Consider the following 23,740-nt stretch of genomic DNA (forward strand, 5'->3'; position numbering starts at 1 on the left):
TGAGCAGCACTGCTTTGATGAGGACCCCACTGAAATTAAAGGAGGCTGTAGCAAGGTGGGGTTGGTCTGTTCTGCCAGGTACCTGGTGACAGGACGAGGGGGAAGGGGCTAAAGTTGGGCCAGGGGAGGTTTAGGTTGGATATTAGGAAGAACTTCTTTACCGAAAGGGTTGTGAGGCATTGGAACAGGCTGCCCAGGGAAGTGGTGGAGTCACCATCCCTGGAAGTCTTTAAAAGACGTTTAGATGTAGAGCTTAGGGATATGATTTAGTGGGGACTGTTAGTGTTACGTCAGAGGTTGGACTCGATGATCTTGAGGTCTCTTCCAACCTAGAAATTCTGTGACTGTGAAATGATCACCACCAGATATTTCAAGACATTTCAAGATGCCACCCAATCAGCTGCTCAAAGATCTCACCCAGGCTCCCCTCTCCCACAGAGGGCAGGGAGAATCCTGCTGGGATTTCATGAGCCCGGCTAAAAGCTCTTGGCTTGTCGGTAGAGGAATCAGCTCCCTTGCACTGGGATTTTCAGTATCTCAAAACCCTGTCTTCTTCTGATCCCACCCAAGCCCCGAGCTGTTGGGTTTTGTGCCTTTTTGCAAAGCTTGAGGCATTTTACTGCTGCCTCGTTTTTAGAGGAGGGTTGAGTAGGTGCCAGAGCATTTCCTAACACACTCAAATATTAAGACTAGGAAGGGAAATTCAAACATTAAGGGAAATTAGGGGGAAAAAAAAAAAAGCAGAGGTCTGCTAACCAGTAGTATGAACTTTGACACCAGACAGCTCCCAGCTCCCCCCCTTCCTTTCCTCCTTGTATTAAACACCAGCAATTTGCTGCAGTTTTTTTCAAGAGCCATTTGCCTGCTTGTTTGTTTAAATATTAATCAGCGCTGACTTGGGCTGATCGCCATGGCAACCGCAGGCCACGGTTTAAGCATCTCCACGTTGAATTCATAATTGCTTTCGTCTGAACAATTTAATCCTCCGCGAGTGCTTACACTGAGCAGGAGTTACGGGCACCCTTCTGCTTTCTGTGGCTGCACCGACTCCAGGCTGTAACAGGGCAAAGCTTTGCCGATGACCCCAAAAAAGAATCGCCCGGGCTCTTCCTTACACTCTGCTTGTGCTTTGCCAAATGGAAAAACCGGGAAATGAGTAAAAATACACTTTAAAAATCCAAGTGTCTTTTAGAGAAGGGGATTGTTACTCTCACTTGTGCTACATATGAAAATTTAGGAAACCCAAACCATCCTGATCCTACACTAACAATGATGTTTAGGTGCACGTAGTCAAATGATCCTTAAAAACCTGTCCCAGAGCATCGAGGGCTATCCAAAAGAGACCACTTTGTCCAGCAGGATGATTTATATACCAGATGGGATGCACTTCTGGTTTCTTAGGGTATTTCTTCAACCAAGGTGGCCACAAATGGAGACGAGGGTGTTCACTGCTGGGATGATTTCAGTCTTGGAGCGTGCAAAGCCCAGCAGGTGGCAGCAGGAGATCGATTTGTCCCTGCACACCTTTCCAAGAGCAAGCTGATGTAGAGCTGCTGTCATTATTTGGCAGCCGGGTCGCTCAAACAAATGTGCTCACTACAGCGGCAAGGAGGGTGCAAGCGCTGTTGTGCGACAATGCTGCTGTTGCCCAGCGTGTTTTTTAAGAGGTGATGAGAGCAGGTGAAGATGCTGTTGATTTCGGGGATGTGTAGCTGTGTTTGCTTGTATCTCCCCGGCTTTGTTTGCCATCCCCGTGTGTGCATGTGAGCTAGCTGTTGGTGCCACCGCCAGATACTTCAGGAGATGGCGGAGTGTGGGAGGGAGAAAGGCACTCGGATTCAAGGTTAAGCTCCACTCCTCACCATGCAGACAGCTTTGTGAGAGTAAAAACTGAATAAAAATGCACTTAGGCAGGTGAAGTAGAGCAAAATGCAGTTACTGTGCTGAGAGAGCTGATCTCAGCTGGGAGCCAGGGCTCCAGGTGGGATGGGAGGAGCACGAGGGATAATCCTGCTCTTCTTCACCCATCTGGAGAGCAAGCGGCGTGCCCAGAGGACACGATGGTTCCTCCCGTGGGATCCCTTCTTCCCCAGGCAGCAGGACCCACCTGCATCTTCAGGCAGGCTCAGCCTGATGCTACAGCATCACGAGAAGCCACTCACCTCCACATTCCTCCGCAGTGCCAAAAACCACACGTTTGAACCTGGTGAGCACTGATCAGGGACCTGTAACTGCTTCTCACAGAAAGTTTCTATGTATTTGTATACATGTAATTATAATACATAAATTAATCTGTGGGTAATCTGTTTGTATGGTTAAGGCAGCCTCTGCTCTGTTACACATCCTCTATTTTACATAAAAAATGAAACGCTGTTGTAGAATTATGAGATAAAAGCATTTTTGGAAAGCGGAAGGAGGCATTAACTTCCAAGCTCTGAAAACCCTCCTGAAACTTTCAGCAAAAGAAAACCCCAAACAGACTGAGCGTAACCATTACTTAACGCTGAAAGGTAAGAAAAAACTGCAACCAGTATACGCTGTTTTGAAAAAATACAGTTCCTATTAGACCACTGGCTCCGTTTCTTATAAATATTTGATTGCTGACATAAAAAGCAGGTTTTGTTCTCAGCCATTAGGCCCAAATCTGGAATTACCGCAACGTTTCCAGGGAGCACTCTGTATTTTCATCTGGGTAGATGACAACAGATTTGCTCACTAATGCAAATCGTTACTTTTCATTAAAAAGAGAAACAAATAAAGCCGGGTTTCCCTAACGTAACAGCAGTTTGCATTCAGGAACAACTCATTTTGGGAGATCATGGTCTCAAAATAAAGATGGCAGCAACTTCCCATGCAACATGCAATGTATTCTGCAGCAGGGATTCCACTTGCTGTTTGCACTTACCGTTGGGTACGAAAAATACCCTTATTTATTTGTTAATTCCCTAAAAAAGACTTTGATTCCCTCGGAGAAGAGTACTTTTAATATTATTAGCCAGCGATGTAGGCACCTAGGACTTCATTTTAACCAGAGCTGCCGAGACAGCAGCAGCAACGTTTTTTTCTCACTTCTGAAAATAACCTCAACATTTAGAAACCAGAGGAGAAATTACAGAAAATCTGAGACGCTCTGACAGAAAATAAAGCAGTGAACACCCAGCAGAGACTAATTAACAGCCAACCTCTGTGCAGCACGGGGATGGCGTGCCTATTCAACCTGTTGGCATTTGCATGGTTTTTTAGGAGGCACTGCTAGCCTGAGAGCAATGGGGTCACAGTGGGAGCCAGAAACAAATACTTTATTTTCAGAAAAGTAAAAAAAAAAAAAGTTTCAGGCCAGAGGCTGAAGTTCCTCAGCTTCAGGGAAATATGCACACGGGGTGGAAGCTGGCAGCGCAGTGGGAGATGACAGCCAGCATTTTTAAATGGAAATGAATGCCACCAGCAAGTCCCTACAGAAATTTTTAAAGAGTCCAGTTAGGAAATTGTGACAGCTTAGTTTTGATTTTATCAGCGTATTGGCTACCCAGTGAATGAAGAAAGACATCAGGAAGATTTGCTTCGTTTAGAGAATCCAGGCATGAGGATGCTGGAAGGACACTGACACCTACTGCAAAGATCCACCTGGGAATTAACAGCAGATCCTAATCCTCGCACACAGGATGAAACTGAGACTGCACAGATCACTCAGGGGAAAAAGTCTAACAGCTGGAACGATGTCAGGAACCCCCAGGTAAATAAGAACAGGGGGGCTGTCATCTAGACCTTGCCTATGCAGCTGGTGCACCATGCTGTGGGCATTCAGGAGCATCTACTGACAGCAGAGATCCACAGTCACGACTGGAAATTTATCATAAAATCATTTATCAAGTAATAAAATTAATCTGAGGTATTTTCCAAACACAAAATACCCTTGATGTTTAATCCTTGGGGAGATGACTACGACAAAAGCTGGATCATCTTGCCCCACGTTTGGTGCTCAGTGAAGAAACCTGTGTCAGAAACACAGTTCTTCCAGGCTGCTTTGAGTTCACGCAGCGCCAGGTATGTTCCAGAGGTAAGTGCCTCCCAGGGAGAAGAAAACTTTTGTTCTCCCATGGCTTAAGTGGGAGTTGCAGAAGACTATTTCTAGCTGAAGTCATGTTTGGTGGGATAAATCTGCATCTACTTGCATTCCAAATTATCAAGTTAGTGACTGTCACACCTATCTCTTACTTAAAAAGAAAAATCCTAACATTTTCTTGCCACTGCCTTCGTATCTTCCTCCCATTCCTTCCTCCTTCTCAGCTTCCATGATCTACCCGCCGCCTCTGCCACGCAGATAAGGAGTTGACTCATTAGATAAATGAATGGAATAGAAAAAATGAATAAAGTATCCAGCTAGTTTCTTCCAGGGTACTACAGCACTGTGAAGCTGCATGTATTTGAATTGGGAAACATCTCTGTGCAGCTTCTTAACCACACGGATTATGCACCTTATACTACACAAATCCCCTGGTATGGATATACTTTCTCCTCAGCATAAAATGAGCAAAACTGGTAAGCATCTCCATTTTCCTTCCTCTTTTTCAGAGCAATGAATTTTTCCCTAATCCAGCTGTCACTGCTCCTTCTTCTGCCCTTAGCTCTAACAACTTTTGAAATTGTTGCTCCGTTTAGACTCAAACATAATCAATTTCCCTTGAGTTTGCTGCAAACTGCAGCTGGGTTGTGGGCAGACATCAAAGCCAGCTGTGCAACACGTCAAAAAGTACAAAAGATACCAACATCTTAGGAGAAAACAAGCAATAGCAGCTGCTACAAATGCTGTGCAACAAAAGCCAGTGACCCATAAAACGAGGCCAGTTTCAAACTTGACTACAGGAGTGTGGGCAGGGGTTGGGAGCACGATGGTGGTGAGGCTAAGGTAATGCAAATCACAGGGAAAAAGTCTTTGGTAGTCCTACCAAATAACCTGTGCATGCAGAAAAAGCACACAGCTCCTGCAAACACTTCTAATTTTCACTCTGCTAGAACTTTATCTCTTCTGCGTGCCTGTTTGCGATAAAGCCAGCAGACAGAAGGAGATAAAAGCATCAGCTATACAATTTCCTGACCTGTCATCCCATCTTCTCAAGAACTACAGCTGCGTTTGGTTGGCAAGCAACAATCACCCACTTCGTCTGCTGCTGTCTCCCTTCACTCCTGCCTAGTCTACAAGGAAAGCTTGAGGAGGGGGGAGAAAGGAAAGAACTGGGACGTTCATGTTCATAAAGGAGAACTCTACTCTAAGATTTCTTTTGTTTGGAAAGGAAATTGAGTGCTTTTAGGGATGCCTGATCTCCTAACATACATTCCTAACAAATAATGTTCGCGGGAGACATCACAGCATTAGGGAGTTTGGTTTCTTGTCTTAAAGAGAACCTAAACAAGCGAGGGACAACTGAGGCTACTTAAACCACCTCTGCCAAGGAAAAGTGTACTCATTGCAGTGCTTCCTTGGCATCCTATACAGTTCTACCAGAGTCTACTTAAAACCTGGAGATTTCCATTTGTTGTAAACACATTTAGAGATGTGGTATGGAAAGCAAACATAAGAGCAACTACAGAAAATGCTTCTATTAAAAGACTACGGGTACGTACCACTGGCTGTTTGGTTATGTCCACCAGGTCTTTAATGTTGTAATACTGATGTTTCTCAAAGGCAGAAAAGAGCATGTCCAGCACTTGTTGTTTATCAGCCCGAGCCCGTTTCCCATCTTCTTTCTTTTTCTTCTCGTATTCAATCTACCAATTAGATACAAAACATGTTTTAAAGACATTCATATGGAAAGCTGTGTAATTCTTAGTGCTGAACATTAAGACATAAAAAAAACTATAATAAAACATTGTTCAATGACTCAGTGCTTTTCATCTAAATTTTTTTTCTTTTGAGCACTCAAATGTTCTTTTATGAACACAGACTAAGCATTTTGTCCTCAGTACAATGAGCCTTTCAGATATGTATCTCTGCTTTAAGCAGTAAAAAAAAAAACAACAAGGATAACAAAAAAAGCAGAAACAGAGCCTGCAAGATGTGCCCAAACCTGAAGAGAGAATTCATATTAATACAGGAATCTGAACTGAGCTGCTGTTTTCACTCTGTTGATATCACAGAGTAATAATAAACAACCTGCAAGACCAGGAAAATCCAGAGACCAAAACAGCTGCCCCACAACCACAGCAATCACCTGCTCAGAGCTCGCTCCGACGGCCCCTAGCCATTGCCTCATCTGTTCCAGAAATGGCACTCGAGACAACCACTCCGTCCAGGTAACAACAACCTTCTCCAAGTAACAGCACACTTCTAGGAATCGGCTGGGAACTCTTCAGGAGAAATGTGACTAACACGCACAAACTTACTGTTTGTTGTCCAAAAAGACAACTCTGAGCAAGCACGGGCCCCTCACTGCCAAAGATCATCCTATTTCAGGATGTGTATGAAAAATATGTAACTGTGATAATCTATGTAGGACTTATTTTTGCAGAAAAAAAGGTTTTTGCAGAAACCTTTATCCCTGCCAGTCTCCAAAAATACCTCCTGCATTTCACCAAAGCCATCATCAAAAGCATGAGTTGCACAGACCAGCACAGGCCAAACCAACCCCAACCACCGAGTGCAAAATGTACCTGTCCATCACCCCATCCACCCCTCGACACCCCTAATAACCCCCAAACTCCATGGAAATGACGAATATGTCCCAGAATGTAATATATTTAATGTCATCAGCAGGTGCTTGCAGACAAACTGCATGGCTGGCTGCAAACCGGCGTGACACAGCAGAACAGATCCAGGCACTGGATAAAGACCTGGCTGCCAGCAGGGTTATTTTATACAGGAGTCATCCTGCCTCTTGTGTCTCCAAGCTGATCCTCAAGGAAGACCTTCAGAGAAGAAGGCTAAAAATGAAAATTTAACGTTCTACTGGATACTAGAAATCGTATTTTTGATGAGAGACATCAGTTTTATGGCCTGTGTTTCACAGCCAGCTAACTCCCTCCTGCTCTCCGAGTGATAATATCCTGCCTCTTGGTATCTGTCTCAAGAGGCTCAGGACTATCACCACCTTTGCCCTTGCTCACAGGTCTCTGGCCAACCAAATTTCCTTTCAAATTCTGGAGCAGATGTCATCACTAAAGGTTCCCAACCCATAACCTGAAGGTTGTTTCTTCTGCTTAAAACTTGGGGGTGGGCTCGGGCATCCAAATACTCATCTGCTTTTCCAGTTTTATGCCAGTGCTACGAAGGATGCAGCATCTCTGCTCAAATCCAGTTCATTTTCATCCACTGATACATTTTGGGGCAATTATTTAAATTATTTAGCCTCTTCATTAAAAAAAAAAAAGCCATTCAAAACAGTAATAGTTTTGTAGTGATAGTAAACTGCAGCATCAAATAAAACAGCTTTCGTAACATCATCTCGCTTGGCATGATCTGTAACAGAGCTGCTACACCACAGAAACTGGAGTAGGAACATAAATCTAGGACATCGGTCTTGCTATAAATAACAGTTTGTCAAAACATTTGCTTCTTCTCAAAGTCCAGCAGACAAATCATTCGGGCCCTCCGCTGACCTTGGAAAGATTTTAATTATAAGCTTTGGAAACCGTGTTGTGGATTCAATTTCTTTCTTCTGCTGGTGTCGTCTCACAACAGAGGGTAGTGCCAAGCAGACTGCGTCTCGCTGCAAATGCAGGAAGCAAAACTGCAGAGATGCTGAAATGTACCTAAAAAGTCTACTCGGTTTAGATGTTTTAAAACTACAAGCCTAAAAAAAGAGTCAGGATCCATTAATATATTAGAAAATAATTATACGACTTATAAAATGACAATGTTTTTGTGGCTGGAAGGCTGAATTCTTTACCAGGAACTCAGGGTTGCCCAGAGAGGCTGTGGGGGCTCCTCCTGGGAGAGCGGCACAAGGCGCCTGCACGGGGTCCTGGGCACCCAGGCAAGCCCCGGGCTTCTCCTTATTCCCCTTAATTTATACCTGGTTCAAGTCAGAATTTCCTAAGATACATTTGGATCTATGATGTGTTTTTCCTGCCAGAGAAACCAGCTCTCCACAGTCCTGACTCAGTGCAGAAACGTAGGGACGTGCCACTCGAACGTGTGTGGGTACTGAGGGCAATAAAGCATGCAGACTTCAGGACATGCATTTTTAATTTATTTTAGTACGATAGTTGTCCCTTTGGTCTTGAAAAATACATGAATGTCACATCCCAGGCTACAGTCTAAAGTTTATACTCCAGGCTAGCGCTGAAAAGGGGCTGTTTGTGATCAGAATCCCATCACGATGTCTAGTCTGGGAGCCGTATCTCCATCCACAGCAACCATTTGGGTTTCTATTTTTTAGTGGCATTTGCATTTGAAATCCATTTCTTTGCTTTGTAAGCTGGAAAGAGCCAATGGCAAAACCCATTGTAACGTAGGTAATGAGACTGAAATTGCTTCCTAATGAGTAAGATCACCATGAAATATGGCAGCAGCAGCATTTTCCATGGAATGAGACCAAGACGGAGAAAATACCTGGCAAGCACAAAGTTGCAGGCAGTGCCGTGTTATATTATGTTCTCAGAAGAAAATCAGTAAACAACAGCGACCCAAATACTGCTGAAAATACACTAATCTAGCTGGGTACACCAAATATTTTTTGTTCCTCTTCAAAAATTGGTCCAGATTCTTTCCCTTTGGTAGTTCACAGTCAAGCACAGGATCCGCTGTTCCGTAGGGTGTATTGTGTGTTTCCTTCCACATCCGAAGGAAAGAAAGAGCTACACCTTTATGAGATCCTCTTCAAAAACCGAGACGCTGACACTGTATCCTCCTGGCAGCAGACTTTTCTGAACAGTCTCTTCAATCAACCGCAACGGGCTTTCCTGAGCCTGACTTTTCAATCTTCCTTGACTGAGGCATCCACGTATTTTCCAGTTTTTCTGTGCAGCTGCTGATCAGGTCACGGCTGGCAGCAGTAAACAACACTCTGCTGAGCTGTCAATAGAGCACTACTACATCTGAGAGGCTGGTGTTATGGGGACATCACAAGGTTTTGGAGATAGCCACGTGCTAACGTTTTACAGGAGGAAGAGCTGGATCATCCAGCTTTAACTACGTGCCAGAAAAGAGCTGATACTTCAAAGGTCAAGTTCAGAAGATGGTAGGAGAGATGAAGGCATTTCTGTTTGCGGTGTTTGACTGAGTTCTGGGTCCCTGCAAACACTTGAGGACATTTTTCAGTCTAAAGACCTCTGAATTTGTTTCTGAGGTTAGTGCCTTCTCTCTGACTGCACAGTACAGCAGCTGAAAGATGTGGTGTGAGAGACGCAGCCCGTTACAGGCTGCATGAGTCTGCTGCAAGAGCAGCTGTTAGGTCTGTCCTCCCCAGCCCTTCTGTGATTTTCTACCTCCCCCCCCCAAAAAAAACAAAACCAAAATGAGTAAGAAGAAGAAAACCAGAAACTAATTGCAACCTCCTCAAGTAGGAAGCTCAAGCTGAAGGGATGGAAGAAACCAATCTCATCCCTTTCTGGTTTCTGGTTTGTTTTTAAGGAGAAAGAACAAGAGCCAGGCTCTGAGGTTATTTGTTCTGTACATGGCAGAGCTATGGGAATAGCAGGTAAGTTACAGGGGCAAAGAGGAAAGCTACTGTGACTCTCAAGACTACCTCTAAAAGCAATACAAAAAATCCACAGGGCTGTTCATACCTCTCCAAATGAGACATGGAAAATGTGCCTAGCTAGCAACCAGCTACAACTCTCTCCATGTGGAGGGAAAAAAATAATCCTTATAAAATTGGTGCTTCCTACGCATGGGGAAAAAGTAACAATAAGGAAATTCTCAAAACTGTCTCCGCTGATGTTAGGTCTCTGACAGGATTATCTCACGATTGGGTATTAAATCCTAATTATATGAATAAAAGTCTCCGGTAAAATAACACAAAGTGGTATTTCGAACTGAAGCACAATCTTTTTTTTTGCTAGTAGACTACTGCTCAGCATTCTTCTTTCTCTATTATTTTAGTGGCTCAGCAAACCCTCCCCAGTAGGTAGGAGCTTCTATTTTACATCCTCTGGATTATCTGAAGTAAATCAAAGAGAAGTGTTTGCATTTTTTATAAGAACGCAACGTGAATATTCTAAAATTCTTCACTTTTAATGTATAAAAACAACTCGCACATAAAACTGATTGTCAACCCCCTCCTTGGCTGCAAACAAGTTACTTGCAACTGGTGTCTCAGTCGCCTGTGTTTTAATTAGCAACACTGGCGTTTACCTCCAGCTTCAGCAACAGCTCCCACTGTTGTCTAGAAACACTGAGTGCATTGTGAAGTGTGTTTTAAAAAAACATGGTTATGTGTTGCTGTTTTCTTCTTTTGTCTTGTACTCACGCTGCTCCGAGCAAGTTACAATGCATCCTTTCATTTTTTTTCCCCTTTCTGTTTTCTGTGTAAACAAGATGTTTTATGCAGCAGGTTTAAAACACTTCCTGAGAGCCACATTACAGAATACATGTGCACCGTGAACTAATTAGATTTATTTAAAACTGCGTAGATTTTAAATTTAAAGAGCATTAAAATACGCTTTGATTTCAAGGACGAACCATTTTAAAACAAGCTGTCAAATGGAGAAGTTGCTAGCTTATCCCTGCAAGACTTCATAGAGAAATCAATTTCTCTTTGTTTACCTTCGCAGTATGTTGCTAAGCTTGCTGAAAAGCTGCCAAAATTGCCTTCTTGAAGGTATCATTAATAGGGAAGCTTATGCATTACACTTCTTTGGTAGACAGATAGCACACAGATGATAGAGAAGGCCTGATAAGTGAGACCAAATATGAAGTTTCATCTGAAGACATCTCAAGAAAGTTTTAAAAGGTCTTAAATTCTTTTCATTCTTTTTTTTTTTTTTTAAACTAAGGAATTACCTGATAATCATTGAAACCATTTTTCTTTTGCTCTGTTGACTGAATATCAGAGGTTTCAGCTCTATGCAAGGCAACGGCAACCCCACCATGCGAGGCTTTCTTGCTTTATCTGCAAAAGCATCATGCTCACATGCTCTCAGCTGATGGGGGACTTCACCCACCTGGCTGTGAGCTGGGGAAACCCACAGCAGGCTATGAGCAATCCAGGAGACTCCCCGAGTGTGTTGAGGATAACTTCATGGTCCAGGTATGAGAACCCAACGGGAGGAGAAGCGTCACTGGGCCTGGTGCTCACCAGTGGGGATGAACTCATTGAAGAGGTTTAGACTGGAGGCAGTCTGGGCTGCAGTGAGGGTGGTGAGGCCCTGGCACAGGCTGCCCAGAGAAGCTGTGGCTGCCCCATCCCTGGAGGTGCTCAAGGCCAGGCTGGATGGGGCTTTGGGCTGGTGGGAGGTGTCCCTGCCCATGGCAGGGGGCTGGATCTCGATGATCTTTAAAGTCCCTTACAACCCAAAGCATTCTGTGATTCCACGATTCTGTGATTTCTCATCTACAAGTATTTTTTTTTCCTTCTTCCTTCCATTTGTATGTTAATTTAGGAGTACACAGAGCAGTCACACTTAAGCCCTATCTAATATTCTATCACCTCTCTCTTGAGGAAATTTTACCTGTTTCTTACTATAGTAGATGCTCACTCTCTCCTCAGAAACACCCAGGAAGATAACCAAACGCATCAGCATGTACAGCAGTTTGGACATTTTTCCTGTTTTTCTTGTGAGAAGTCTTGTCCCGAACAGGTCTGTCATATAATTACAAGCAATGCACTAAGTATAAGAACTACCTGCTGTTGAAACCACCAGAAAGATGTAATGAAGAGGTTTAAAAAGTCCATGGACTTGTTCTCCCAGTCTTATATCCTTTGAGTCATCTAAGCTGAACCTTAATAAAAGACTTAATGAAAAGAAAAATGTGGTAGGAAGTAGTCCCGCCTGGGTCTTCAGAGTCAAGGCAAGGCCAAGAATGATTCAAGTGAATGTCCCATTAGACTCTTCCCATCAGAACATCTTTAAGGCAGATAGGAAAACCAAACCAGTGATGGATATGGAGAGGGACAGCTATGTAACTGCTAAGAACATTACAATTAGTACACCAGGGCATCATAACTTTTTAAGAGGCCTGGTTACATCCCAGTTATATTGCCTGAATTATCCACAAGACTTACATTTCTGTAACAATACCACCAAAGCTGTTTGAAACCGGCAGGAAGATTTGAAGACTGACTACAGGGTGAAGTTATACGGTTGTATATACACCAGTGTGACTATTTTGATTAAATGTCATTCCCTTAGCTGGAATAGCTTTATTGCTCTGATCATCTCCGTATAGATCAGACTTTGTACAGCAACTACTATAAAACAGTCCCATGAGAGAAAAATGATTATTTTGGGTTCTGTAGATATGCCTTTCAGAATAATGCTTAAATATCACCCAGTATATTATCATTTGTTTTATGTAAATAAAATCTTAATAAAAAGTGTAAAAGTTTAAATGACTAACACACTGACTCATTTTTGGTATGACTTAACATTCCTCACATTCAACACTAACAGTGATTACACATGCATACATACAAATTACTCAAAGAGGATCTTTAAGAAAAAGGACATTATAGTTTGTATGTACATCAACTGATCTGGAACAGCAGCGTGGGTGTAATATTGACAAAGCTAATGATGCAAATAACACGTACTATGAAGGTATGAAACTGTGAAAAATTATCAGCTGTTATTCTTTCCTACTCATGCCAGTTCCTGCAGAGGACTAGAAAATAAAGATTCAAGCCTTTTGCCCACCTCCATGTGATATTTTATTTGGCTCAAAGGAGTGCTTCCACGTCTTATAGCACAAAGCAAGAATTGCCTTTTATCCCCAAACTTTAAAATTACATTTCAAAGAAAAAAAAAAAAAAAAGAAAAAAAAAAGACTAGAGGAAGAAAGCAGTAAAGACATTAGAAAAGGTTTGGGTAAAGGCAGTCTATCCTCTACCAGGTAACAAGAGAGGGTGTGTGGGTCTTGAAGGAGAAAGAAGATACCCAGAAGAAAAACAATGAGAGAAAACAGATAACATGGAAGATTTCCAAAGACTTTGTCCTACTGTAAGCAAAAGCCTGGACTGCCAATAGCAGCACCATGATTTGGGAGTCCTGAGCCAGACACCTCCTGGCTAGAAGAAGGGCAAATATTCAAAGCTACTTACATTATATTGATGATTAGCCACGGGTTTGTAATTGGTGGTTACTGCTTTGTCCAGCTGCTGTGATAGCCTTACAGGTTTAGAAGATTCTTCTATCTGTAATCTTCAAAAGAAAAGAAGAATAGAATTAATAAAAATCTTCAGACAAGCACACACTCGAAATGAATTCCCCAAATCTGCAAGTATGAACCATCCCTTATCGAAGGCGAGCTGCAAACAAATAATAAGGCAAAATAAAAGAACGCTTCTGATTTTTTTCCTACTCCTTTTGCTTGAGGACACTGTGGATTATTAGGATACTAGATGTTACTGAAGATACTGAAAACCAAGCAGTTGTGAAGGTAAGATACTAAAAGCTGTGTCTGAACAGACTTCAAAAGCCTCACATTCACATGGAAACAAAGCCCTTGTATATAGAAATTATCAAAACCAAAGCAAATGAACCCCAAATCAGCTTACTTGGCTGAGAATTGAAAAAGCTTTCAATTTACCTCTGCTGACAGCCAGACAACAGCAAAATCAGACTCCATGATCTTCTCTCAGATATTTTAATGTAAAAATAAAGATTTCCGTGACCTTTCTTTTGGCACTCTAATATAGCATCAGAGCACAAATAACTATTTGAAAAGCACTTTTACAAACATGAAGACAGAGCAATCCACCCAGTTTCAAAACAACGTGCAATCAAGTCTCAAAGAAACAGCTGACAAAAGGTGACCTTTAGTCCTGTTTGGACTATAAGAAGCAGAGAGGTTGAACAGATTTTGTTAAGTTCATCTCTTTGTAACTTAAAGATTACTTAGGATGGTTTTGAAAAAGAAAAATTTTTGAAAAATCTTTGCAAACTCGTCATCTGTTCTATAGATTTAATTAGCCTTAATGGACCATTGCCTTGTACTCTAGATTTCTGAATCAGCAGAAGGTACATCAATGCCTTCTTCTGCCCAAATGTAGCATGTTTCTTCTAAGCTTGAAGTAAAATCAATCTGAAGGTAAATGAGTGGGTTTACTACTGCTGTAGGAAATAAAGGTAGAAGTTTTTATCACAAGAGTTTATCATCTGGCCTTCAATCTAACTAAATGATTTTAAAGATTTTATTGACCTCATTGCCAAAGGTCTCCTGAACTCTAAGCTTTCAGAAAGAAGCACAGACATTACAGGAAAGCTAAATCAATATTGTCCAAATTTTTTTTCTCCATGTCCTCATCTCCAGATTTTTTCTTTGTGGTCTCAATAAATATATATATATACATATTTAATTATTATTACTTATTATTGTAAAAGCCTGGTTATATGACGTGTCTTTTTAAAAAATCTTCTCTTGCAGTTATCTTTTTTCCAATTTTTGTTACACGGGGAGTTTTTCTGTTCTCCCTCTCCCTCCTATCTTTTACCTCACTTCTCCTGTCTCTGTCTTTTCCTTCAGTGTAGGAAGCAGAGATACATTTCCTGCTAAATCTTTTTACAGATATTGCTTCTGTTCACGAGACAGGGGCTCCTGGAGAAGAATTACACATCTAAATGTCCCATCACCTGACTGCAAAGGACTAATGGTGGTAACCCACCATTAAGCCTCCAAAATAACCTTCTCCAGACATCCTAGCATCCTTCTTTTTCTCTAATAGCTTTCATTTCTCTTCTGTTTTTCCTCCCTGCCCTTTTCCAGCCTTCCAGGGTAGCCTTTGAAACAGGAGAGGAGAAGGAGAGCATCAGGAGCATCAGGATGGCCACCGTGAGGACTAAGCCACAAACTTTATTTATCCATTTTTTACAAGATTTTCCATATTAGCAATTAGGAACTCCTACGTAACACTTTAAGTTTCTGGTAGGACATTTAGTAGGCCCAACAACCAGCCGTCCCCTTCTTTCCTTCACACCCCAGTGCCACTCGATGGCTCACACAAAACCAAAGAGCTAGGCCGTGACTGCTGAAGGCCCCAGCCTGGAAACTCGTCTCTCTTTTTCCTTTTAGGCCACTGCACCACCTTCATGTGGCCCAGAATTTTGTATTTGTCTGGCAATGTTGTTCCAGAGCCACCTTCACGTGGCCCAGAATTTATTTGTGTGGCGATGTTGTTGCAGAGCCCTTCTCACTACAACACAGATAAGAGACAAACCAGACTCACGACACCACTGAAGTCCACCAGAAAGTCTCCTTCATGCTCTCAGGGAGCACGAGGCTTAGGAGGGTGGCACTTTTCCATGATTAAATCCCCCTTTCATAGGGTTTTATATTCATTCCTCTTAACAGGGTCACCGTCCAATATCCGCCATTTCCTCAGGAAAGCAGCCAGAGAATATTAGCCCTTCCATAACGAAATGCCAGAAGACTGCAAGTACGGACTGAACACGTTTCCTTAGAAGAAAATGCTTTATAATGGTAGTGTCAACCCCCCTCTAACTTCTTAATAAATTAGATATTTAAGCATGCAAACAACGGAGAGCTCTTTAGCCTAGAGCCTGTAATGAGAGCTTCACACCGCCGAATGCTAAAGGGCTCTCCCTGTTCTGGCATTTGAAAATTACACCACAGGAAATTTCATCAGTGAAGCTTCCATAAATTAATTTTTTTTTCCTACTTATTTTTTTTTTTTTTGCATAGAACACCAGCAATTTATCTCTTCACATTTTTCACTTAGGAGGACTTGCTGCACAGGAAGCACATTTCAGTGTTTTTATTTTAACCTGCAAACTGCTAATTTGCAAAACGTAGAAAACCAAAAGTGTCGAACTAGTATATCTCTGAGAGGCCTCCAAAGGCTTGTTGGCAGTTAAGTTACACATAACATGTACAGTTCCCCAGAACACAGCAGAGAAAGTAGAGGAAAACTTCTGGCCTTCTGAGGAAACAGGCTGCAAGCCTACCGAGTGATAAAATGGTTATCTAAGTTTGTGAAATGACAGAAAAATTCACAAAGATGGCCACGTACCAACTAACAAATATATCTACATCTCACGTCTGCCATCTCAAGTGGAAGTTTCAGAGATATCGGTGTTAGATTTCAAAATTTCTTGCATTTGTGCCAATGGTTTTCAAATTTTAATCCAAAGATCTCAGCCCATCTTCAGGAAGCTGGCCAACACTACGGTGCTGCCTTTTCTTCCTCTTCCCACCTGACAAACTGCTGTGGTGAAAAGCAAGAGCACATCACATCCCTGGGATCACTTCTTAATGCCAGCAATTACAGCAGTTGCCACATGCCACTATGGAAATCTAAATGGGAAGCATGGTGACTCACGAGGCAAACCTTTTTATTAATATGCATTTATTCTACCCATGCACGCTGCTCTTCGTCTCCCTGATGGCTGCCCTTCTCATTTCATTTCTGAAGTGCTCACAATCTCCTGGAGGATGACAGAGCCTCACATTGCCTTCTTTCTGCCAGATTTCCGGGCAGAATATGGTCACAAATTACCAAATTGTTGGCGTGTTGAAGCGCTGAAATTTGCTTAGTGCATTGCGGGGTAAAAACAAATACCCTGCAATCGCTTTATCCAGGCAATTTGTTGGTAGAGATGCTCTTTGTGGTGAAAATGTGGTGTGGGGGGGTTCAAAACTATGACATCATTTTCCCATTTTCAAAAAGTAGTAGGTCTGGGTGAATATAATTGGTTTTTGTTTTAATTTGTATAGCTGTTGTTTGAAGAAAGTTAAGGAAACATATATATTCACATATTCTAATAATTACACAAATTTATAACAAAAGCTGTGAATTACACATTAGTTTTGCCTTTCAGACTGCTGTTTTAATATGTAACAGATAACACTACTTCAGAGTGCTCATTTCCTAAACAGAATTTTAAAAAGCAACATTAAACCAAAAATATTATGAAGCATTTTAGACAGGGTGTTCTCAGAGTGGATCTGCTGAATCTTAATTGAAGCTGTTGGTAGGAATAAAAAAAAAAAAATCGATAGACTTTCTGAGTCACTGGTGGCACTGATTTAAAGGAGCAGGGGCTTTTTACCTATTACTCTTGATTATGATTTGCATGCGTGCGAGAGTTAAAAGCCTTAGCCGTGGAGCAGAACTACACACAACTCTCCGAGGACTTAAATTTTCCACATGGCTCTTGTTGCAATAGCTAACACCATAACTCATGCTAGTATCTGGCCTAAAAAAAATAAAAAATAAAAAGAGAATGCAGATCTTTTTTTCTAAAACTGCCAATAAATTAACGATACAGCAGCCACCAGCTTGCACACTGTGGCTTTTCTCTTCCACCCCCACAATCAAATATAGCTCTTCTGCCCTGAAATCCAGCAAGTAAGCAGCATGGCATCAAATTCACCACAGTCATTTCCCAGCAAAATACATTTTATACCGCAACTCTGATTTGTCATTGTGACTAGAGTTGAATAAAGGGAAAAATATTCAAGCAGGCTGGAAATAATTGTATAGGAGTTGTCAACATGCAGCAGACTCTCTGGGGAAGACAGATGAAGGCAATATTTACATTTGTATGAAGAGATGCTTACTGGCTTTTAAATGCACGAATCTTTCAGCATCAAGAAAATAAAACACAGATAAGCCTTAAAGTAAACCTTTAGAATATATGATTTCCTCTGATTAATCCTCTGTCACACAACAAATGTTTCAGAGATTAGAAACAGGTATTAATCAGAAGCATTGCTAGCGTTTGAATTCTTGACATTTCTAAAGAAATTGTTGTGAGGATGGGACCGAAAAGTTTCTATACCTTTTTGGGCTTGCTTTTATTTATACAGGGCACTAGCAAGGAAGGAGCCAACCTTACTGTACTTTATTGTACCTTATTGTACCAATTTTGTACTCGAACAAGACACAGGCAGCTGCATTACATGAGCTTCACAATACCTGAAAAAGGCAACCAAGGTTTTCTCTTTGCCTTCATACTTTGCTAAGCACCCCAAACGTGACAGAGGTAGCTGTGTCCTGCAACATCATGTAGAAAACAAGCTAAGAAGTTAAATATATGTGTAATAATAATAATATAGCTTCCCACAAGCTCGTCTTGTGTTTATGTGGACCACACCTTGCTTAGGTTCAGGTAGCACCTTTTCTGACTTTTCTTCCAAGGAGGAGTAAATTGCACGAGAGTCAATGGCAGAGAAGAGACAAATATTCCTAAGAGATGCTGAAATTTCACAAAGTTTTTGTACTTCTGTGGGAATTAAGGAAACTCATCACTCTGTGGGGCTCATCCTCCTGATACACGGCAGCACCCAACCACCAGCAGCAGCACCAGAAACCACCAGAATGACTTCATTTGCAGAAACGCACGCGAGCAGACCAGAACGACGACAACCTGTTGCCACGCGAAGCCATCTGTCATTTATTCTGAAAGCTAACAACTAGCGAGATGCAAATTCAGCACGTCTCGTCTCGCTGCAAGCAGAAAAATCCTCTCGTCCCCTGTTACATGGAAGCAGGTGACTGCAGCCCGCTGTGTAGCTCTGTCTATCCTTCTCTTTCAGACACAGCGCACACACCAAGTCAAGGCAACGTGAGCCCAGCCCCGGGTGTAAGGAAAAGACAGAGACAAGGATGAGCTGAATGGAAGTGGCGTTATGAAGTGCATTTGCCAGCATTAAGTACTGAAACATTTCAGATTATTAGCACGGTACATGATTTGTAACTAATTTGAAGTCCTGAAGTCTTGGCATTTCAAGAAGAGTGCTGCGATTATTTTACGTTCAGGAAACCTGTAAGGTTTTTCTGAAGTTGTCATCTCCAAGGATGTATGCTGAAGGCTGAGCAATGAATCATTTGAACATAAGATATTTTCAGGCCTAATATTGAGACAGGCACCACAGTCATCACTGAGACTCCAATTCTTTGTATCTTTCTCCAGCACAGAACACAAGATGATACGAATGACAATTTGTCAAGAAGTAGCCATTTCTTATATGGTTTGGGTTTTGTTTTGATAAAATTGAAATAATTGATTAAAACCAACAACCTCCCATTTTTTCCTCTGAGTTTAGTATTGCAAAGGATTGAAAACCTTTTGGGCTGAGGTTGTGAAGATAAATAATGCAAGGATAAAGTAAGACAGCCTTTAGCATTCTAGGCATGATACAATGGAATAACCTTCCCTAGTGTTTGATGCTCAACTTCAAACACTTTAAGCGATGCCCTAACGCAACCAGCAGGAAGAAAATGCTTGGCATCCTGGATATCTGAAATCAAGCTCATGTATGTCTCTTGTATTCTTCTGGAGGATACTGACGGAGATGGGCTCTGGTAGTTGCTGGTCCATACTGGGGATGTGGTAGAGGCTTATCATCTGAGGCTAAGCTTAAGAAGGAATCCTAACTTACAGCTATCTTTCCTGAAATATGACTGTTAATGAAGGTTAATGAAGGTTGTAAGTGGCTGCTGTCTCCAACCATTTTGTTTGTTGCTTCCTCCCTTCGCTTATTATCCCTCTTTGGGATAATAAGGACCCTTTTCAGATGCTCTCTCCATCCACATGCCTTCCTGATGACCCTTCAGCCCTGTAAAACACTCTGTGCCCTCCCTGTCCTCCCTGGAGGGCCTGGTTCAAGCCAGCATGGACCTTGAGCCACGTGAAAAGCCCCTTCCACAGCTGTCACGCATGCTGTGCATCAACGGGAAGGCCTGTCGCAGTCAGTCATACTTACTGCAAAGAAATGAACACTTTCTTATTATGATTCACATATGCTGGAAGGGCAGAGAAGTCTGCGGCTTGGTAATTGCTGTAAATGTCAAGATTTTGCAGTCCTCTCTATACCACAATCATCACAGTCAATCATTTAGTGCCCAGAAGGGAAACAAAACCTTTTTTATTGGTTTATTACCATACTTTCAACATTTTCTTATTAATACACACACCACAAATGTCTCTGTCCAGTCTTCAGCCTGATACAAATCCCAGCAGAAGTGAGAAAAGCATATTCAAGAACAAACAAAAGCAGAACCACAAGGGGTGGTCTTCTCTGAGGCTTAAACCAGGGCACAGGTGCATCCCTGCAAGCACCATTGCGTGCATACAAATTTGTTTGCAATTCAGCTTAAATTCTAAGGAGGTAAAGCTGCAGGACACAATGCATTTCTGTACTGGGTTGTTACGTTTGTCACTCGCTCCAGCAACAAAAAGGTCTAAAAACTAGGCTGAAGTAAAAGCAGCGTGCTTTTGTGTTGCCCAGCGCACGCAGGCAACCTCAAGCAGTGACGTGAGACGAGGCAGAAAACTGGCAGGGTGACAAGGTGTGCCGGGAAGAAGGAATTAGGCAACACGTCGGAAGAAATCAGAGTGAAGGTGGGATTTGGGACATTAGAAATTTCTGAATTCCTTTAGAAAGGATGACATACAATTTTAACTTCATACATATCCGAACACATAGATTTCACAGTCATTCCTACTAAAAAAAAAAAAAAAGGTAACTATTCAACACCACTTCTTCCTCTTTTGTGCTATGAAACAATGGCCACCAGCTGCATTGCACTACCCTGCCCTTCCCATCAGGGGCAGCTGCCCATCTGCCCCACCTACAGCAGGAGAAAGGCAAGGCTGAGTTCATTTTTAACCACCCCCAGCCCACCCTTTTCCCTCCATCAGCCTTTCCCACTGATGTGTTCTGCACCACAAAGTCCCCTTCCCCCTCTGCCACCCCTCGAGGAGGCCTCTGAAGGCCAGGAGAGGTGACCCGAGGGGCCCTGCCCTGGTAGCTGCACCAGGCCCTGTGCCTCAGGCCCATCCTACCCTGGATTTCCACTGACACGAATAAACAACCTGTCTGAAAGCGTGTGTGCCTGTAATGGAAACAAGCACCTCTAAATCACTTACTGTTTTAAGAAAAACTTCAACCTGAAGAGTTTCCTGGGTATCATAAAGCAACTGATTCCAGCATTAGACCTGGATGTCTGAGGAGATAAGAGGAAAACACTGACTTCCTGCTGTAAAAACCAAGACAAAATAGATCTATAAAAACGAATTTACCTTCAGGTATTTATCTATTTTAAAGGCAGAAATGGCCATTATATTCATGAAATGATAATCTAAATTTTTCTCTGTTGTACTGCTGACTGAAGAGTATCTAGTGATAGTTCATGCTCATTATGTCAATTTTGCTATGCTACATCATTTTTAGAAAAACGTCCTGTCATGATTCAATAAAAAAATGAAAATGATGAAGAATCGCCATATGCTTGTGCCTTTTTATTGTGTTTTTTAAAGATAGTCTCCTTTCCCACTTCCATTTTCAAATGTAGTTTCCTTTCCCGATCCCATTTTCCTCAGTCCCCAAATTTCTTCATAACAAAGGGTGGTTTTGTTAAACACTACGTAGACTCAGAGTTTAGAAGATGAAATTTAAATTCTTAACTATTAGTTATTTCTAAAATTTAAAAAGTAAGAAAAAATCCATAGTCTGAAAAATCATAAATAGTTTTCTTGCCCAAACTAATCTGTTTTCACTTGCTGCTTGGAAAACTGTGGTAGTAAGTAATAGGGACTTGCAAATCCAGTCAACAAAAAGCTACACATTTCTTGCCAGTGTGCTGGGATGGAGCTAATTTTCTTCATAACGGCTTGTATGGTGCTGTGGTTTAGCTCTGTGGCCAAAACAAAGCTGATAACACACCCGTGTTTTAGTCCTTGCACTGCACCCGGGTATCCCTGCTTCTCACCCTCTGGTGTGCAAGAGATCAGGAGGGGACAAAGCAAGGCAGATGACCCTAACTATTCAGAAAGATATTCCAGGCCATACAACATCATGTTCAGCAATAAAAAAGGGAAAAGTGGGGTTTTAGGTAGGTTAACCTTTTTCTCAGGAACTGGCTGGGCATCGGTCTACTGGTGGGAGGTGATGCGTTATCACTTTTGCCTTGTTTTGTTTTCTTTCTCTCTTCTTCCACTTATCCTTTGGTTATTAAACATTTTCTACCTCATCCCATGAGTTTTCTTGCTTTTACTCTTTCTTTCCCCTTCCCCCATCCCACCAAGGATGAACGGCTCTCTGGTGCTTAGCTGCTACCAGGGTTAGCCCCCAACCTGGTGTCTGCAGCTCCAGAATTGCTGTTTCATTTCGCTATGGGCAACGGGAAAGAATAATTTTAGGAAGGAGTCTTTTAGACAGAAGAGCCATGTCTTTACTAAATCCTAAAAAGCCTAAGACTAAAATTATTGGTAAAAAGGTAGATGGTTTACAAGCTCAGTCAAGTCGCTCTGCAATTCTTTGACGAAATTGCTCAGGTATCCGAAGAAAAGCTATAATGAAAGAGACAGACTGTTGGCTAAGAGTCCCCAAATGAAAAAAAATATATGTATAAAATCTACAGCATCTCTGCTACCTCTCCTCTTCCAGTGACAACAGGAACAGCGCTCCCCTTCGCTCAGCAATGTCTTCAGGGAGCTGCAGCTGCCAGCGCTCTGCCTCCAGCTAGGCACTTCCATCCCTAAAATGCCACTTACCAGATACCTCGTCACTCCCCCTGTAGCTCTGCAAACAGCCACAGCATCTGGCTCCATTGGGGATCTTCCAGTTAAAATTTACTGTAAACAATTTAACAGTTTGTGGCAAGCTGGGAAGCATTTGGATTACTGCCCTAGAAAACCTCGCTGCCTCCAAACACTTCAGGTTTTCCCCTGCCTCTTCCTTCCTTAGCCTGCAGACCTAAAAATGCCAGATAAGCGGATTGTCTTTTTGAGGACATCCACTCACTTCTGCTAAAATAGACTTGGATACAGTCAGCAAGGGGCTGCTGCAAAGGGCACTGAAATGAAGCTGCTCCAAGGAAGCACTTTGCGTGCATGTGTATAAATGTGCCCATGACTACATCGTGCCGTTGGTAGCTGAAAAGGTAAACCTGCACAGTTCATCACTGTTCAATAGCTTAATCCTATGCTCATACTAAGCTGCTGAATTAACCCACCCAACACTTTGCAGGAAGCAAAGATACCCAGTTGTTGAGCTGTGAAAACACCCTTAAAAGCAAAATCAGCATTAGGTTAAAAGACGAGGTGCGTATTCTCAGCAAGCCTAGGAATCCTCCGCTATAAATGAGCAACCACACAAAGGGAGAGAAACCCATCCTTCTCCTTAGTCCATGTGAAAAAGCAGTCTTGCTTATCCTCTAATGGGAAAAACTACTTACCAGTTTCTGGTGCTAGCCGCCAAAAAGAAACGAAGCACAGCAAACCAAAGAGCAGACTGAAAGACGCATCAGTTTAAGCAGAGGAGATTTTTTCTTAAATTTGATCGTCATTCTTTCAGCCAACTGTATGTCCATTGCCAACTGTACAGCACTCTGCCGCTGTGCTCTATTTGTTCAAATGGCTTAATTACATTTTACCTCCTCCTCTTTTGCAAGGCCGGCACTTCCCCAGCTCCCTCTCCTACTACACTGCCCACCTCCGCTTGCAAGCCGCTGCCGTGCCATTCCTCGCCTGTCCTTTGCCTGGGGACCGTGTTCCCACGAGCCGAGCAAGGGGACATGTTCTGCTCTCTGGGTTACGTGAAGGAAGCTTTTACACCAGCCCTGCATCGTTCAACCCAGCTTCAATCACCTTCCTGGAGCTCTGCTCTTTGAAATCTTGC

At 42.3% G+C, this 23,740-nt stretch overlaps 1 protein-coding gene across 1 annotated transcript in view; it reads right to left on the bottom strand.

The window, feature by feature from the left end:
- Positions 1-23,740, bottom strand: part of GTF2F2 (general transcription factor IIF subunit 2) — an 83,009-nt gene that overhangs the window by 999 nt on the left and 58,270 nt on the right. The window contains exons 7-8 of the mRNA XM_082775333.1: positions 13,197-13,296; positions 5,623-5,766 (exon numbers count right to left, since the gene is read on the bottom strand). Coding sequence (XP_082631459.1) covers positions 5,623-5,766; positions 13,197-13,296 — 244 coding nt within the window. The remainder of the gene's footprint in view (positions 1-5,622; positions 5,767-13,196; positions 13,297-23,740) is intronic.

This window comes from Aythya marila, assembly GCF_965140915.1.
Source record: "Aythya marila genome assembly, chromosome: 1".
NCBI classification, from domain to species: domain Eukaryota; kingdom Metazoa; phylum Chordata; class Aves; order Anseriformes; family Anatidae; genus Aythya; species Aythya marila.